At 42.3% G+C, this 17,645-nt stretch overlaps 1 protein-coding gene across 5 annotated transcripts in view; it reads right to left on the reverse strand.

Moving 5' to 3' along the window:
• The window catches only part of ANKIB1 (ankyrin repeat and IBR domain containing 1), a 145,453-nt gene that overhangs the window by 94,413 nt on the left and 33,395 nt on the right, over positions 1 to 17,645 (reverse strand). For 4 of the 5 annotated variants that reach the window (XM_090047059.1, XM_090047060.1, XM_090047056.1 and 1 more), the window contains one exon: positions 1,947 to 2,209. In XM_090047059.1, coding sequence (XP_089903185.1) covers positions 1,947 to 2,134 — 188 coding nt within the window. In that variant the 5' untranslated portion in view covers positions 2,135 to 2,209. Of the gene's footprint in view, positions 1 to 1,946; positions 2,210 to 3,908; positions 4,041 to 17,645 lie in introns of those variants that run through there. The other variant, XM_090047058.1, reaches the window with a different exon arrangement.

A 17,645-nucleotide genomic window follows, 5' to 3' on the forward strand; every position in this document is an offset into this window, starting at 1 on the left:
AACAGCAAGAAACAAACCACTCTATTTGACAAACCACTCCATGCATGTCCTCTCACAGCATTTGATGAAGCAAGCTCCGGCTAATGAAAACGCACATCTCTGATTTATTGTAAGTTGCATCTCTACCCTGCCTTCATGTTGCAGTAAAACAATCATCCCATTAATTTTATCCCCCATTATTCTTGGCGAAATATTTCTGTACTAGCAGACAACTGAATAGAGGCTGAACTGAAAAAAAGAAAAGAGCGGCAAATCACTGAAATCACAGAATGCAGGCCTGGAAGTGACCTCACCAATTCATCAAGTCCACCCCACATTCTGAGGCAGGACTAGGAAAAGGTATACAATACATCCCTGACAGATGCTTGTTTAATCTGTTCTTAAGAGCCTCCAATAGAGGGAAATCCACAGCCTTCCAGAACATTTAGCCTGTTCCAGGACACCTTTAGTTAGAAAGCTTTTCCTAGTAATGAGCAACCCTTCTTTGCTGAAAAATTATTTCTGATGACAGTATTTCTTGTTCTATCCTCAGTGGCACAAGGAACAAATGATCACCATCACCATCTTCTTCATACCGACCTTATACAGGCTTGAAGACTATTATTATGACTCTCAAGATCCATTTTTTCTAGACTAACAAACCAATGCTTTGGTTTTGATAATCAAACTAAATAAATTCACTGCTTGTGAAAGTTGTTTGATCAATACATAATGTTTTCTGTAATACCAAAGTGGCTCTTTTTTCCATATTGTTCAAGTGAGATGTGCAACAAGGATTAGCATAGTTTAATAATTCATGGATTTGATTTAACCTAAAAGCCTTTTAAATATGAATGCCACTTTATTTGAAATATGGATTGCCGTATATTTATAACCATACAAATTTAACTACCAGTTACATTACAGTTTTTCCATACCAATAGCAATCATTTTTGCCCTTTAACAGGATACTGTACTGTAAAAAAAATTTCAGACTGTCTGAACACTAGATCATTTTTAGACATGTCTTTGCTCTGTCTGCATTGGCTCTTGTAGAAAGCATCTATATAGTATTACATTTTTAAACTGCATATTGATTATTATTCACACAATGATCATCTGGGAAAATGTTCCATCAGCAGAATTAAACACTACTCAAATTTTTTTTTAAGAGCTCCCAAAGAAAATACTGGATAGTGAATTTTAAGACAAAGATATTCTGAAAAAACATCTTTCAAAGAAGACACGGATATCAGTGCATGAAGCCCTATGGCAAACGCACTGGTTTGCCAAACCAAAGAAACATCTTATACATAAAGTTTTGAAGCATAATGTATTAATTAGCAAGAAAATAAAGCACTTTGTAAGCAGCCACTACGGGAAACACAACTAATTTTTCTTCCTGCAAAAAAAATGTTAAAAATGGAACTGTAATTTAAATCACAAAAATGTTTGCCAATTTGATCATTTTTGGTAATAAAAATAAACTGACATCTGTAGAAGTGAAAAATTCAAGAGCAAAAGACAAGTTTAAGGCACACATAAGTTAATGATAATAATGGAAGACTTCAAATAAAGGTGATAATATTAGGTACAGTATTAGAGGACTCATTAAAAAATTAAATAGTTTTGAAAAGTGGGGCAAAAGTACCCTTTTAAAAAGGCTGTACTATAAAAGACAACAAAGCTAATTTTATAGTCTAATAATGTGTATGCCTGAAATTACTATTATAAGGAAAAAACAAAATATTAAAGACCAATTAAAACCAAGCATTTTCCAAGTTACAAAATATAAGTCTTTCATAATATCTTGCAGATTTTCTAGGTTTAAAAGGTTACCATAAATCCAAATTAAAACATTTGTTCAATAATGACATATCATACAAAATAACTATAACCTAGCTAAACATCTTGAATTTGTTAGGCCAACTGTTAAAAATGTTTACAAATCATGTATTTGTACTCACCCTAATATTCGGCTCATTCCATGCCTAGCAGCATAATGTAATGGAGTATTGTGCTGATAAGTTTCCCCATAAGAAGTATTTGGATCAAGAGTTTCTTTTAATTGAGGATTGCTGTCATATATTTGGCAGGCCAGATTTTCATCTCCATTTATAAGTGCTTTGCGGAATTTGGTGGTTGTATTTCCCATGTTGTTATAGTAATTGATGGCACTTTTTCCTTTCCTCTTCAGCCACTTGTAAGGGTCTGCAACATGTTGAACATCCTGAAAAACAAACAGTATTTCAGATGGCCTTGTAAACCTCCCTTATCTTAAATGAATTTGTCCAGAAGTGACAGTAGTGTAAATACAGTACAAATGCGTATGGCTAAGAAACTCTATTGTGTATAATCAAAATCCTCATATGAATAGTTAAAAAATTGGCTGGAGTTTCTAATTCTTCACAGGTTAACTAGTTCCCTGTTAAATTATAATGGACTTCCACATTAACATGGTTAAAATGTCTTTACAATGCACACACCCTTTGGACTTGGGTGATTCTATTAAAATAAATCTAAGAATATAAAAATGTCTATTGTGCCCATACTCCTTTATAACAAAGACTTAATCTGAATTTTGGTAACTGTTAAGTAACTGCGAAGTAAAGTTGTAGCAAAACCAAAGTAGAATAATTGAAAAAAGAGATGACTAAAATATTTCAAAGGCAGCAGGAAATAATAAGGTTTTTACTGTGATTATTTTTTTCTCACTATGTAACATGTGCACTGAATATAACCAGCAGGGCCACTAGCAGGATCATCACAGTCCTTCCTCAGCAGTCATGCAGTGAATGTAAGTTTTAATTCCTCATTCAATTTTGTATATTTGAATGAGTCCTCCTCCTGCAGTACAAGGCACTGCACAGAATTTCATATGGCACTAGGCTAGAGCATAGATGAAGCTAGATAGGGCAGGGCTATGGATAGCTGTTCATTTGTAGCGCTATACTTGTGCTACAAAGGAGAGTGCTATGGGAGTATACAGGTATTCCAGCCCCCTGGCAGGAGAGCTGCAAAGTTACTTCAAGGGTGAGCTTTCCAGCCATGGGGCGACAGAGTTCTCCTGGTCCCTGCTCTATCAGGGAGGGGGACAGGCTGTCAATGACCCACCCCCTACAGGAGTAACAGGGACAAGTGTAATCTTCTCTCCCCCACCACTGTTGTTGCTGTTCTTGCAGTCATGATGGGAACTTGGGCTCTCAGAACAGCCACAGGAAGTTGGGCCCTGGCCATTCTTACAGCAAACCTGGTGCTCTGGCAACAAAGACAGTAGTAGCAGGGTCCCATAAGGCCTCCTTGACAGCTTGTCACTGGATGAGCTATTGGGAAGCCAGCCATTTTCCATCCCTCTTGGAGGCAGAAAAGCAGAGGACTGTGGGAAACTAGGGGTCCTGGAGACCCTTGCAGCACTATCTGTACCTGTTAGGTAGCTGTTACATTTGGTGCTACAAAACATCACACTACAAAGTAGTGGCACAGGGGTTCTATTCTGTGGCACAGGGGTTGTCAACCAGGGGTTATGCGAACCCCTGGAGATACTTGGGAAGGCCCTAGGGGGTACGTGTGGGCAGGCAGGGATGCAGTGCCACCACCCACCACCCTTCACTGCTGCCTCCCAGGGGCAGGGCTGGGGCAGGGCAGGGTGAAGGCAGTCGCACCCCTCTGTGGGCCATGCAGGTGCTGCAGGGAGGGAGCAGGGGAAGATCACACACGGCAGCTGCCACTGCCACCTACTACCCCGTGTTACCCCCCAGCCCCCCCACTTCTGGCCACTATCATTCTCCCCACCCCCGGCTGCATCCAGCTGCACATACCACCCCACCCCCCTGCTCTGTGTCCAGCCACCAGGGGTACACTAATTGAAAAACACTGTTGTAGCACATGGGCCATTTGTTCTGCACTACAAATGTCAGGGTTGTCTATACCCTAGGACAAGGGTGTCAAACTCATCCCAAGCCTTGGGCTGAATCCAGACTGTGTGGGCTTCTTCCAGGCCAGATCCTGGGTCCAGTGGTGCACATTCAGGCAGCAGCACAGGTTGAGGATTGTGTGGCAGCGTGGGTCCCAGGGTGGGCAGCGGAGCAGGTCAGGGAGCCAGGTGACAGAGCAGGCTGTGGAATTGAGCAGCAGAGATGGTCTGGGGGTAAACAGCAGTGGGACAAGTGGAAACAGTTGGAACAAACAGCAAATGAGGACAGGGAAAGGAAAGCCCAGTCAAAACTGTAGGAGGTTCTCCAAATGCCTGAAGGTCTTGAGCTTTGGCTACAAACTCAGTGCCTCCTCTCTAAGAACACATGGCATGGTGGTAGTAGATGCACCTCATTGGTTCTGGTGCCCCAATTAGGGTCACTGCTCTGAATATGGGCAGGTGCCATGGTAGACCTCACTGGTTGCCATTTACCATATCAACAGAGCACTCCCTGCTTTGGCTGCTTCTGCAGGTGCCCCTACCTTTTTGGCTATAGACAATTCAAGATGTGCTGAATTACTGCATCTAGCAGACATGCTGCCTTTGTTCCCCTTTCGGACTCAGGCTGGTATTAGCCATCTACATATCTCAGAACACTGTGATGTTTGGCTTCTTGCATTACCATAACCCCCTCTAGGTAATCTGTGCATCAATATAGAACTTAAATAGTTGGGAAAAGCGCCATCTGGAGTTTCCCTCCCCACTTCTTGTCTGCGATGCACACAGCTGATTGTTTGGGCCATGGGATGGGCTAGGGGAATGACTGGCAGGAGGCTGGCCATTCACCCTGTCAGGGACATGGGTGAGTTCCACGATAGGACACGGGCCACTGCTGCTAAGGGAGTGTGGGAGCCTAGTACATCACCTCCCTCTACTACAGCTGCTCTGAGTGCTCCTAAGCATGTATAGGGTGGCCATCATAGAGGACAGTCCGGTTGTCCTCTCTCGATACAAAACCTGATGCCTTTATGTCCTCTATTTTTCTCTTGAAGAAAGAGAAAAATAGGACATAAAGGCATCGAGTTTTGTATCAATAGAGGACAGAATAGCAGATAACTGGACTGTCCTCTAGGATGGTCACCCTAGGCATGTACAATGTTGATGCTGTTATTACTTTGGTGAGTGTCATCTCAATATTTTATGCTCATTTAACAGTTACTGCTGCAGAAATGTTAATGATTATATCAAATGGCAAAAGGAAAATGGTAATTTTCAAAAGATTTTTATCTTAGCAAAACCCAATGAACAGAACTTCATGGGACAAAAAAGGGATGTCTTTAGCTCACAAGCTTCCTGGGTGCTTGTGGTAACAAGTGTGTGTGCTGATAAAAGAGATGGTCCTTTCTCTGAAGAGCACAGAAACCAAATATTAAGATGAGAAAAAACAGATGGCTGCAGTCTGACACGCAATGATACCACAACGTAACAATGATATTCTGGCATCAGACACAGCACATTAGCAACTAATTATTATTAATTTTTGCAGCCATGATGACAGTGTTAAGCTGTAAGGAGGAGAATGTGGTAACTCTGTAATGCTGTACAGGGAGAGCTTCTGGGAAATTGTCAGTAAGATTATTTGAAAAACTGACAAACAGCAATAAACTTTTGGTAGTCAAACCAAGGACTGCTTTTCAGTCTTACACCTGCCACTTAGTAATCTGCAACTGCACACACACTCTGCTTTAACACAGAAACAAAATTTATTATCAGGTCTAACTCCCTTGGGTGAGAGACAAAGGTGTAGATGGGAAGGAACAGATCCCGCTCCCCTGTGAGAGGGGAGGCTGTGGACTTAGGTACAGACTGGGAGGGACTTTGAAAAAGGGGGTAAACCACTTCTGAATGATAGGCAGGGGGGTGAGAAGGGATAAGATGAAAAGAAATTTTGGGAAAAAAAGTTTTCTTTGCAGAAGTAGTGAATCTGGGTTGGAGAACACTCTCTTAAGTGGGAGGCAGAGGAGCAGTAGTGGGCAGGGTAGGGTGGATGCTTTAAAAATTTGTGGGTTTTCTGTTAAACTTTCTTAATTTTAATATCTTAGTCTATTTTTTAAGTTGTGTCTGTTACTGTTCCACAGTGCAGCAGCTGTTGCATTACTGTTCAGCCAAGGATATGAAAATGGCTCACTGTTCTTCACTCCAGGTGCTAACAATTCTCTCTCTTTTTTAATAGCCTTGATGTTCAAGTATTCAAGCTAGGCTCTTTAGGGTAATTTTGCTGTCTGCTAGGTGCTCCCATCTCTCTCCTCCCATCTCATACCTGTGGAGACTCTTTAGCTCTTTTCAGAATCACATCTATGAAGACCAGTTTTTAGCAGCAGCTAGAGTTTCAGCTTTAGTTTAACAGGAAAGAGATGGCAAGTCAACAGAAGATTACATTCTGTCCCTGCTCTGTGCAGTCATAACTCTGGAAAAAAATACCTTCATTCTCCCTTCAAAAACAAGGTGTTCATTATATTCCAGGGTATGTTGCATGTGAGAAAATAATGTATTTCCAACTCAAAAATCCCACTAGTCTTTCCAATTTAAAAAAATAAGTTGCTGGATAAATTTATGTTTCCTAGTCTTTTCTACTCTATACAGGTCTTTATAAACTGTTCAGAATTACAGGAAACCCTTGGTATTTGTGGTTTCAAATATTCGTGAATGCTGAACCCGCATTTTAAATATACTTTAAACACTCATCCTCGGGAACTCCATGCTTGCTGCCACCAGGCTCCCGCTGCCGCTCTGCCCCACCCCTAGCTGCCGGCTGTACTGTATTCATGAATGCAATGCCCTATTCACAGATTTCGCCATTCACAGGGATCATGGGAATGTATAGCGCATGAATGGCGAGGGTTACCTGTAAGCTGTAATGCATAATCAACTAAAAACTCAACTAAGGAGAAAAACAGATAATGCCAAAAAGAAGTGTTTTCTCAAAATAGGTTAACCTTGCTGAAAATATATAAATTATAAGCTTCCATCCATGTGCATGATTCACTTTTAACTGCAATAAAGCTCCAAAAGCAATTATTTTATTTGTTTTGGATACTTTAAATTTACAGTAAGTTGATTTTAAAAGATTCTGGTAGCTTGTAAAGTCATTATGGCAGAGAGTATTCCAATAAATATTTCTACAGCACCCAGCACACACTGGTGTGCCAATCTTCTTTGCGGGCTTTGGCCAATATTTGCTATAAATAATATAATATTTAATTGATTGTAGCTGGAAAACAGGTGAAAACATGAAAAAGCCTCATAACTGGCATGTATCTGTAAGAATGTTAGTGCTAGAATACTGGTGCTGATTATACCCACAACTGTGGTGAATTAATGCAAAAATGAATGTGTCAAAATTTATACAGAAAAAAACTGCATCCTAGAAACTCCAGGGTGTCTAGTTATCTTTTATAAATGTGCAAGGAAAGACTGTAGATATTTCTTCCCTTAAAGAACCAAAGGACAGCAGTGTGCTAAAGAACAGCCTACTTTAGAATGAGGCAAGATTTAAAAATAAAACATTCAAACGTGGGTGCATATTATGGGCACAGCTGGGAGAGATACCTATACTTACAGTAACCTGACATTTTCCATTATAAGGACATCTTTTCAGTTGCTTGCCTCTGCTTAACTAACTGGTTGGGCAGAATTATTTTATGCTGTGTATCTGACCAAGGCAGAAAGTTCCAGCAAAAATGTCTCATCCAATGCCTAAGCTAGGGAAAATGCATTGTTTTGTTAATTTTACAGGATTCTTACAATTCTTTTCGTGAAAACGGATCTAAGCTTCCATGTTGTGATGTAGGAGCGTGAAATCTTGTGAAGGAGGGTCTGAAGTCATCACCCTGAAGTCAAGGAGAGTCTTTTACACATCACCCAAGACTGACCTTAACTAGCTTTCTCAAGGTTAAGCTACCTACGCCTTAACTCTATTAGGATTTTACATCAAGGTAACCTGATGTAAAAATTAATTTTTTTCTTTTGCAATGAAAACATGTAGTTGTAGGCTTTAATTCTCCATGTCTCCTGGGTATCTTCCACCCTGCCTAACCTATTGTTAAAAAGGAGTCATGAAGGGTTAGGAAAGAGGGAGAACTCAAGCTCAAGTTGTCAGAGATCCATAGCTTCCAGATCTGCAGAAGAAGCTTGACTAAGTATTTGTCAGAGGGGAGCCACACATATTGTAAGCAGACATGATGAATATACCTTTAGGGAGTCCTGTTTGTTGTTAGGATGTGGGTTGATCTCAACTATAGGCAACAGAAGCTCAAAAGGGGAACTGATGAGTGGATTCTAAATACAGTGTTAGAAAAAAAAAAGTATGTCCTTGCTTCTCCTTTTTGCACTGGTTGGAAATTTAATCTAGCAACTTTACATTATTAGTGTCCTTTATGCTGCAACACAAAGCAACACAATAAGCTTAAACATTGCTCCCAAACCTTCAGAACTTGAGGCCTTAGCCTACTTGCTTAGTAAAAATTACCATCTATGCTGAATGTCTCCTACTCCATTTTGTGGAGGGGGAAAAAAAATGAGCTCAAGTCCAGCTTATATTACACTGTTAGAATGGAAGCATAGTTTTTCTCCAGGAGCCTTCCAGGTGCAAATGACTGACAGTAATTACAGGATATTTTTAAAAGAGAATGTTATAGATTTATGGAGGTAGCAGCTACCATCATTTTAAAATTTTACCTACTTTTTGAGGTACCCTGAATTCTCATTTTTTTTTATGATTCTATAATATCTATATTCCTTCTCTGAATATAAGTATCTTGAAGAATATAAGTATCTTGAAGAAGGCAATCCTCATACTGTATAGAGCAGGGATGATCATGATATGACCAGGCTGCATCCAGCCCACAGAAACATATCATTCAGCACATGGGTCTGGAAATTGGGTGGCAAAAGGAGCAGCAGCTGCTACAGCTCCAGTAACTGCAGCAACTAATCCTGCTACCTTCATATTCCAGCCCTGTGGGCCAGGTGATGCAGCTCTGCACCCTGGATCCAGCCTGTGGACTGGCCGGGCAAACCAATCCTATGCCATTCATCCAGCCTGCAGGGCATGATGGGTTGGACACCACTGAAATAGATGAAGAGAGTACCTTACTTTATTGCAAACTGAGCGTGTACTGAAATACAACCAAGCATGCTATCCTTGTGAATAGTACTTAAAGAAATGATTCCTCATCCAGAGGTCCATTTCTTCTGTTTAAGTATTTTACGCCAAGAGAGATAATTAAATAAAATGGGATAAAAATAATTTGCATGGGTATGTACAACAATCCCATTCATGCCCATTCCAATGCAAAACATCATTAAAAATTTCAAAACCTTTCCAAGCATCATGGACTAGGACTTGGGAATTCAGATGAGTATCAATTTACCAGCAATCTATCAATCAGGCACATCATAAGTTTGGCTCAATTTACTGCAGTGTCTTTAATTTGTGACACAAAAGAAATGTCCTTCAGAACAAATATAATAGCTTCAACTACACACCACCAATCTTCTACCAATGTAACTACATTGATGATCCAAATCTTAACTTTTGCTTTAAGTTTGTTTTTTGTTTTTTAACCTAAAACACAAAGTGAAAAATGTAGTATGGGAAAGCAAAAAAATATTTTGACATTTTACTGAAGTCAGACATCACACGGAAGCGTGCGATGGTCCTGGCATTTTATATTGTCAATATCATATCCCATGAAAGAAGTGAAAACATGTTCAAATGTCCTCAAGAATATCATTTAATATAGAATAGAATTTAGATAAACACACAGTGCTCTTTACGCTAAAGCATATTAAACTGCTTTGCAATACTGTCTATTAAGTATTCTTATTGCAATAACTACACGGGTAGATACACTTTACAATAGCCCACACATGACTAATACAGCTCCCCCTCCAACACTTTTCACATTGGATAAGATCCAGATGCCTAACAATAAATGTAAGAGAATATCATCAGGTCACAGAGAGGAAGTATATGTAAATGATGGCCACATTAGAATAGGGAGCAATATTTTACAATACAACTAAGCAGTACCTTGCAATCAGAAAATTCCGCAACAAAAATTGTCCAGTGTACGACAGGCAGTTCTAGCTCACCTCCACCAATGCCACTGCTGTTCTATTTGTAGCTCAAACTAAACCCTGTCAATTTTAAAGCTGTTACTAAGGATATAACCAGTCATAATGAGAAGTGTACAGCTGAGCAGGGGTTGAGAGAGAGAGAAAAATGGAGACAAAGACAGAGAGCACAAGCAGATCATCCCTGTATAATGTAGTGTGCATGCTTAAATTGCCAGTAAGTGGCATATTTAATATTGAAACTGATGTGATGTGGTAGAAGACTAGTATTTAAACAGATGCTCAACTTGCCCAGGGGCATCTTAAGTAGTTTCATGTTATTCACTAAAGATTATGAATATATGCAAGTCATCAGACTCCACTAAAATGGGCAGCATTAAGATCCCCGTTTGTTCACTTATTAAAGTGTTTCTGCTCATTTATAGTGGTATTTCATTTTAATCATGGAAAAATGTGGATTTTGGGTTACTTTTTTACATAAAAAAATTGGGAATTTTTTTCAAATCAGAGAAAACCAGGATCCCTGATGATTGCATGCTTGGAGTTCTTGAGTGCTGCCCACAAATCACTCCAGGACTTCTAACTTGGCCTCACCTTCACCCCAACACTGGGCAGCTGGGACTGTTAGTCTTCCTCAGGACCATTCTCTTTTTTACAGTGCCTGTGTTTTGGAGGGGTGGAGGGAAATTGTGTTTATATTTCTGCACTATTAACATGCCAGCACTTCCTACATCTGTGTTCTACCATCTCTCCATGCTGGCCTTCCTCTTGGTAGTAAAGGAAACCTCAATATAGGTCTCCACTACATAGCCTTTGCCTACTCAATTAATAAAGCCTTTTAAAGTTCTTCATGGCTTGTTATATGGGTGTAGATACCTCCCTGGTTTCATCCACAGGAAAAAAAACTTCTTAACCAGCCACTGCTGAGAAAAAAGAATGGGAGGCAGGGAGGGGGCTTTTTGAGGGACTATTCAGGGAGCCTAGGGGGAGAAAGATCACATTTCCCATGGCCCTGGAGAGGGAGAAGATTCCAGTATTAGGGGGAATGTCCACCCAAGGGCATGGGTTTAACAGCACCCAGCTCCCCATGCTTCAAAACATTCCCTTTGGAGGCTGGCCCTGGGGAATGGCTACACAGATACCCACAAGTTGGCTACTGTCTTCTTGGGGGAGATAGAGGATGAAAAGGGTCCCTCTGTACCCATATCCCCAGCACACCCATGCAGTGGATTGTGAATCCTTACCAGCATGCACAGTGGGCTGGCTTTCAGGTGCATCCCCCATCAGTGCTAGGAATAAAAGGAGCAGGGCCTGGTCATTGGGTTATTGGTAAGGCCCCTGAGATGCCCTCAGTGGAAAGAGAACCGAGCCACCTTGGCACAGAAGTGAGAAAGGAGGTATCTGGGGGTGTGCATCACTGCTATTCTTCAGGGCTGAGGTCAGTTGGGAAACAGGTGCCCTTCCTAGGGGCAACTGTGACAGCAATGGCACAATATGGGGGTCCATGCCCTGTGTGTTAACCATGGTCTTATCAGAGCTGTTGTGTTCCCTCCTGCCTTGTCCTGTGCCTCTGTCTGGAACCTGGCTTAAAACAGGTCAAGTGACATTGCTTCCTTCTCCAGCTCTGCCTACAGGTGGGTTCCTGAGGCCTTCTTCTCATCTGCTCTTTAGGGGGCTACTCCTTTCTTATCAACCACTGTATTTTTGTATCATATATACACCTGCTTAAGGATGTAAGATTGCTTTTTGAAAAAAGGCATTGTGTGCTTGGTGCCTCCAGTCTGATGCTGTGATGGACCTTCTTGTTGAAGGTGTATATACACTTGGTCTTGCCCCAGCACTGCTCCTATTCAGAGTCATGGCCCCATGCTCTCATCTCCACAGCAATGTACAGATTTACCTTCTTGTTCTGACCGCTCTTGCAGAGGTCCTCCTGATTCTGCTCATCATCCCACAGAGCAAGGAGGTATCCAGCCACTGCCTGGGTTCAACTACCAGGTTAACCATAGGCAGAGAAGCAAGAACCTACCTCTACTGGCTACAGAAATTTGTGGGCACACAAATGTGTGTGGGTCTGGGTGTGGTCTGGTTGGCATCAGAGTCAGGTCCGGTCAGATCAGTTCAGCTGAGTCTGAGTCTAGTTGGGTTCCACCCCCCTGCTCAGGGTGATATACTGGGCACACAGCTGCCTCAGGACCCTGTGCATTTCTGCAACTCTGGAGCACAGCACAGGGCATGTGAAGGGGCTGGACTTCCTTGGCCCTGAAGCGGTTAGGGGGAGTAGTTTGCCCCATGCTCCCCTAGAGAACAAGTGTCTAGCCCAAGTCACTGTCTTACAGGAGCTGTTGGTGTGAGGGGGAGGGCGAAGGGATTGGACCAATGCATGCTGGGATGCTAGAGGACAGTGCAAAGCATATCCTTGCAGGAAAAGCCTCAGTAAGTGTACAGATATTGTCCCAGGAGAGACTTTCCCCAGGAGTGACCTTTACTAGGTTGGAGATGGGTTATCTTTCTCCTAGAACCACCATCTTTGCTCTAGGACAGGGGCTTTCAGCCTTTTTTGGTTGGTGTATCCCCAGCAGCCAGTTGAGAAGTGGGGAGTCCCCTGGTGGCTGGTTGACAAACAAAACCAGAAGTGCTGGCAGCTTTTCCACACTGCTGCTGAGTACCCCCGGGGCCTTCTAAAGTACCCCCAAAGGTAAGCATACCCCCAGCTGACAATCCCTGCTCTAGGAAAAACAGCTCGAACATTTGTACAGCTGCAGTTTCTACTGGCAGAGTGGTGATTCTGCCAGGAAGGCTAAAAACACATACAAAGACCTACAAATAGCCACAAAGAAACCAGTTAGTCAGAGGCAAGTGGTCCAGGAAACTGGATTAAAACAACCCAAAAGGGATGGGAAAGACAGTACACATAAGCACTATAGGCCCAGTCTTGACAAGGTCAAGTGCGCATTTTTCAACTGTGAGAGGTTAGTCAACCAAGCTTAATACAGTTTAAAAAGCTTTGTTAAGATTCAAGAAAACAGGTCTGAAGCTGTACTGTAGCCTAAGGGGGGAAACCTCCAGAGACCCTTTGTTACAACATAGCCAGCTAAGCCTCCAATGTTAATGGGATGTTCAGTTCTGTGTTAAGCTAACACAACTAAAAGACAAACCTTCTTGCCTGTCAAAACATATCCATAGAGAGCATAAAAAAAGAAAAAAACAGTTGGCAGTGAAGAACTGCTCAGAGGGAGGACTCTTCAGTAAAATCTGAAAACCCATCCCACAATAATAGCCCAAGAGACCTTCTGCAGCAAGAGTCTCCTAGATTGAGAAAGTCAATCAATGAGAAGGAGGATTAGTTAGTAACACTCAAAATGCCATACATTTACTGCTAGTAGTACATCAACTGCTATCAGGATATAGATAGAGAGTATTATATAGATAGAGGTGGCCCTGACAACCTGCACCCCAGGGTACTCAAGGAGCTGGCGAGTGTCATAGCCCAGCCCCTGGCACGGATCTTTGAAAACTCCTGGTGCTCTGGTGTAGTGCCCGAAGACTGGAAGAAGGCCAATGTGGTGCCGATCTTCAAGAAAGGGAGGAGAGTGGATCCGGCTAACTACAGGCCCATTAGCCTGACTTCTATCCTGGGGAAGATCTTAGAAAAGTTTATTAAGGAGGCCATCCTTGAGGGACTGGCCCAGGCTAACATTCTAAGGGATAGCCAGCACAGGTTTGTTGCGGGTAGGTCTTGTTTGACCAATCTCATTTCCTTCTATGACCAGGTGACCTATCACCTGGACAAGGGAGAAGAGATTGATGTCATATATCTTGACTTCAAAAAAGCTTTTGATCTGGTATCCCATGATCACCTCTTGGCCAAACTGCCCAGTTGTGGCTTTGGCTCCACCACGATCCGCTGGCTGGGAAATTGGCTTCGTGGTCGGACCCAGAGGGTTGTGATTGATGGCAGTCACTCATCGTGGTGCCCTGTGACCAGTGGGGTCCCTCAAGGCTCTGTCCTGGGACCCATACTGTTCAACATCTTCATTAACGATGTGGACACTGAAGTCAGGAGTGGACTGGCCAAGTTCGCCGATGACACCAAACTTTGGGGCAAAGCATCCACGCCAGAAGATAGGCGGGTGATCCAGGCTGACCTGGACAAGCTCAGCAAATGGGCAGACGAGAACCTCATGGTGTTTAACACCGAAAAATGCAAGGTTCTCCACCTTGGGAGGAAAAACCTGCAGCACCTTTATAGGCTCGGCAGTGCTACGTTGGTTAGCACTACAGAAGAAAAAGACTTGGGGGTCATCATTGACCACAAGATGAACATGAGCCTGCAATGCGATGCTGCAGCTAGTAAAGCGACCAAAACGCTGGCGTGCATCCATAGATGCTTCTCGAGCAAATCCCGGGACGTCATTCTCCCCTTGTACTCGGCCTTAGTGAGGCCGCAGCTGGAGTACTGCATCCAGTTTTGGGCTCCACAATTCAAAAAGGATGTGGAGAAGCTTGAGAGAGTCCAGAGGAGAGCCACGCGCATGATCAGAGGTCAAGAAAACAGATCTTACGATGACAGGCTGAGAGCCATGGGACTCTTTAGCCTGGAAAAGCGTAGGCTCAGGGGTGATCTGATGGCCACCTATAAGTTTATCAGGGGTGACCACCAGGATCTGGGGGAACATCTGTTCACCAGAGTGCCCCATGGGATGACGAGGTCGAACGGTCACAAACTCCTGCAAGACCGTTTTAGGCTGGACATAAGGAAGAATTTCTTTACTGTCCGAGCCCCCAAGGTCCGGAACAGTCTGCCAGCGGAGGTGGTTCAAGCGCCTACATTGAACACCTTCAAGAGCAAATTGGATGCTTATCTTGCTGGGATCCTATGACCCCAGCTGACTTCCTGCCCTTTGGGCAGGGGGCTGGACTCGATGATCTCCCGAGGCCCCTTCCAGCCCTAATGTCTATGAAATCTATGAAAATACAGGTAAAGAGAAATCAACCTATGTATTAGTAATAGGGGTGCACCAATAAAGATCTTCGTGGCTGATATCGATAGCTGATTATTAACCAGCCATAAATTGGCCAATACCAATTCTATAGCTGATTTACAGGAATTCCCTTGGCCCCTGAGGGAAAGGCAGCAGAGCAGAGTGCCCTGAGCAGGGGCAGTGCTGGGGGGGCTACAGCCACCCCAAAATTCCCCATAGCCCCTCTGTAGCCACCCTTCCCAGCACTGCCACCACCGCCCACCCTGCACAGCTGAGCCTGTCCTGCTCTCAGCATCCCCCAGGCAGAAGCTGCCACACCCCTGGCCCCAAGCCTGCATCAGGCAGCCTGCCCCCATGTCTCCCCCAGGGGTGTGTGCAGTGGCGGGGAGCCAGCCCCACTCCACCTGGACGAGTTGCCCAGGGCTCCATCACACTCCTAGTCCCAGGGTCACATTCACCACCCCGGCTCAGCAGCGTCTGCCCCTGCCCCAGCCTCTCCTTCACTGTGGGGGACTTGATCTGCCCCACCATGGCCATTCCCTCTGCCGTGGCCCACTCCCCTGCCCCCCTTGACTTACTGGCAGGATGCTGCTCTCCAAGCCGCCCAGTTGCATTTTTGGCTACATGCATGCAGGCAACATTTATCAGTTACATTATTACCTACATTGGCCAAAAAAAGCCTACGGCCGATAATGTTAATTTTCCTTTTATCTGCGCCAATCTGATCTGCGACTGATATATCAGTGCACCTCTAATTAATAAGATTAATTTGAGCAATGGATACTGTCTCAACACAACCACTGATTTTTATTTATGTTTATAAATAGCAGCACATTCCAGTAACTTTAATAAAAGCAATCAAAATAGGAAAATTGACTTTCAGACTTTTTATAATAATCCAATACAATATCTAAAGAACCCTACAAAAATTCCATGTTATGTTTTAAATTTTCACTAAAAGGTAGCAATCACATTATACTTTGTAACTGACTGCTTACTAACAATTAAAATGTTTTTAATCAGTATTCAAATTTGAAGAGCGCCAGTTTTTCATCTTGTTTTTCATCTATTTCTTGGACCATCTAGGCTATAACACTACTATTTGAAGAGCGCCTTAATAATTTTAAATAGACTGGACAACAACTATTGTAACTTTTAATTCTTATTTTCCAAATAACTGAAAATGAGGAAAGGGTTTGTTTCTTGCCATTTTCAGGGAGCACACATTTGCATTCAAAATTCTATTGATTTTATTTCAGCAAACAATACTTGCAAGGTTTACATATATTCATCAACTCCAAATACATTTCTTTGATATCTATGGGATGAAAGCATCTTTTTTCTTACAAGTGTATGCAACATTTACAATCGCTGCTCACGCAGTAAAACCCAAATCATTCAGATACGGGAGGTTTGTAACCCACTCACTTCAGCAGTAGGTTGCTGAATTAAAGATGAACCACTTAGCTATTTACTATGACTTCCACATCAAAAAATCATGCTCCTCTGCTCAGCTGCAGGCCATCAACAACAGTCCTGCATAGCAGACATGAGAAGCAGTGCCCTTTGAAATAAAAGCTGCAGCAAGCACCTGGAGTACCTCTACTGTCCCACATAGTTGTCTATGATAATTCACAAACTGTCAACTTTGCAGGGGAATTAAGAATATACCCTACAATATACCCCGGTTCTAATGTTATGCAAAGCAGTAGGAGAGAAAATTCTCTTTGGTTAGGGAAAAATGGCAGACAGAAGTTGTATATATGCATATGACTGGAAAGAAATTCATGTGCTGTTATAGTTTCTTAGAAACAATATTATTTATTGCCTTGATCTCAGTAACACTGAAAGACAGTATAACTACTGCTGTCTCAAAGGCATCTTGATTTGCCTCAGATGAGTGAACAGATCAATTTCCTTCCAACAATATGGTAATTTAACTGGTTAGATCTACTTCAGAAAAGCAGATTTCTCTTTGGAGTCTAAAAACAGCACAGCAGCTCAATATGTGCTTAAACAATGCCAGAAAAAACAAAAAAATCTATTAAAAATTCTACAACTGATTAATTAAAATTTTAATAAACAAGCTTCTAAATAACTCTAGTTATTTAAATATGTTTAGCTATCAAGGATATATACCCTCTGCTTGTCCAGGTTGTAAATTTCTGGGATCGTAAGTGCATTCATTGTTTTAAATAAATAAATAAATACATAAAGTCACTTGGGTAGCTATAATGGCAAGAAATGTTGCTGTCACCTTCAGTATGCCAAGAAACTAACAGAACTGCAGTTGTAACAGTCCTTCAAACTAAACTGGACAAAATAATTTTGTAGGTAACAACTGCACACTGGCAGCCTGTAAGACTGGAGTAGTGTTATAGCCTAGATGGTCCAAGAAATAGATGAAAAACAAGGTTTTTTGGTGCTCTTTCATCTGACCAACCATATACTTGGTAGAAATGTTAGACAAACTTTCAGGCATAAGTTCAGGTCTGGAGAAGAAGCAAGCATGACCTAAGCTAAATAATGAATAAAACAACGGCTCCTGTTAGCTCCATACATAAAAACACAGACACTTATGAAACTGAAAGAGGGATTTCAAACAACCTTCAAACATCATCCAACTCCTC

Source organism: Crocodylus siamensis, chromosome 5 (assembly GCF_052110815.1).
Source record: "Crocodylus siamensis isolate JL-2025a chromosome 5, ASM5211081v1, whole genome shotgun sequence".
Lineage (NCBI taxonomy): Eukaryota > Metazoa > Chordata > Crocodylia > Crocodylidae > Crocodylus > Crocodylus siamensis.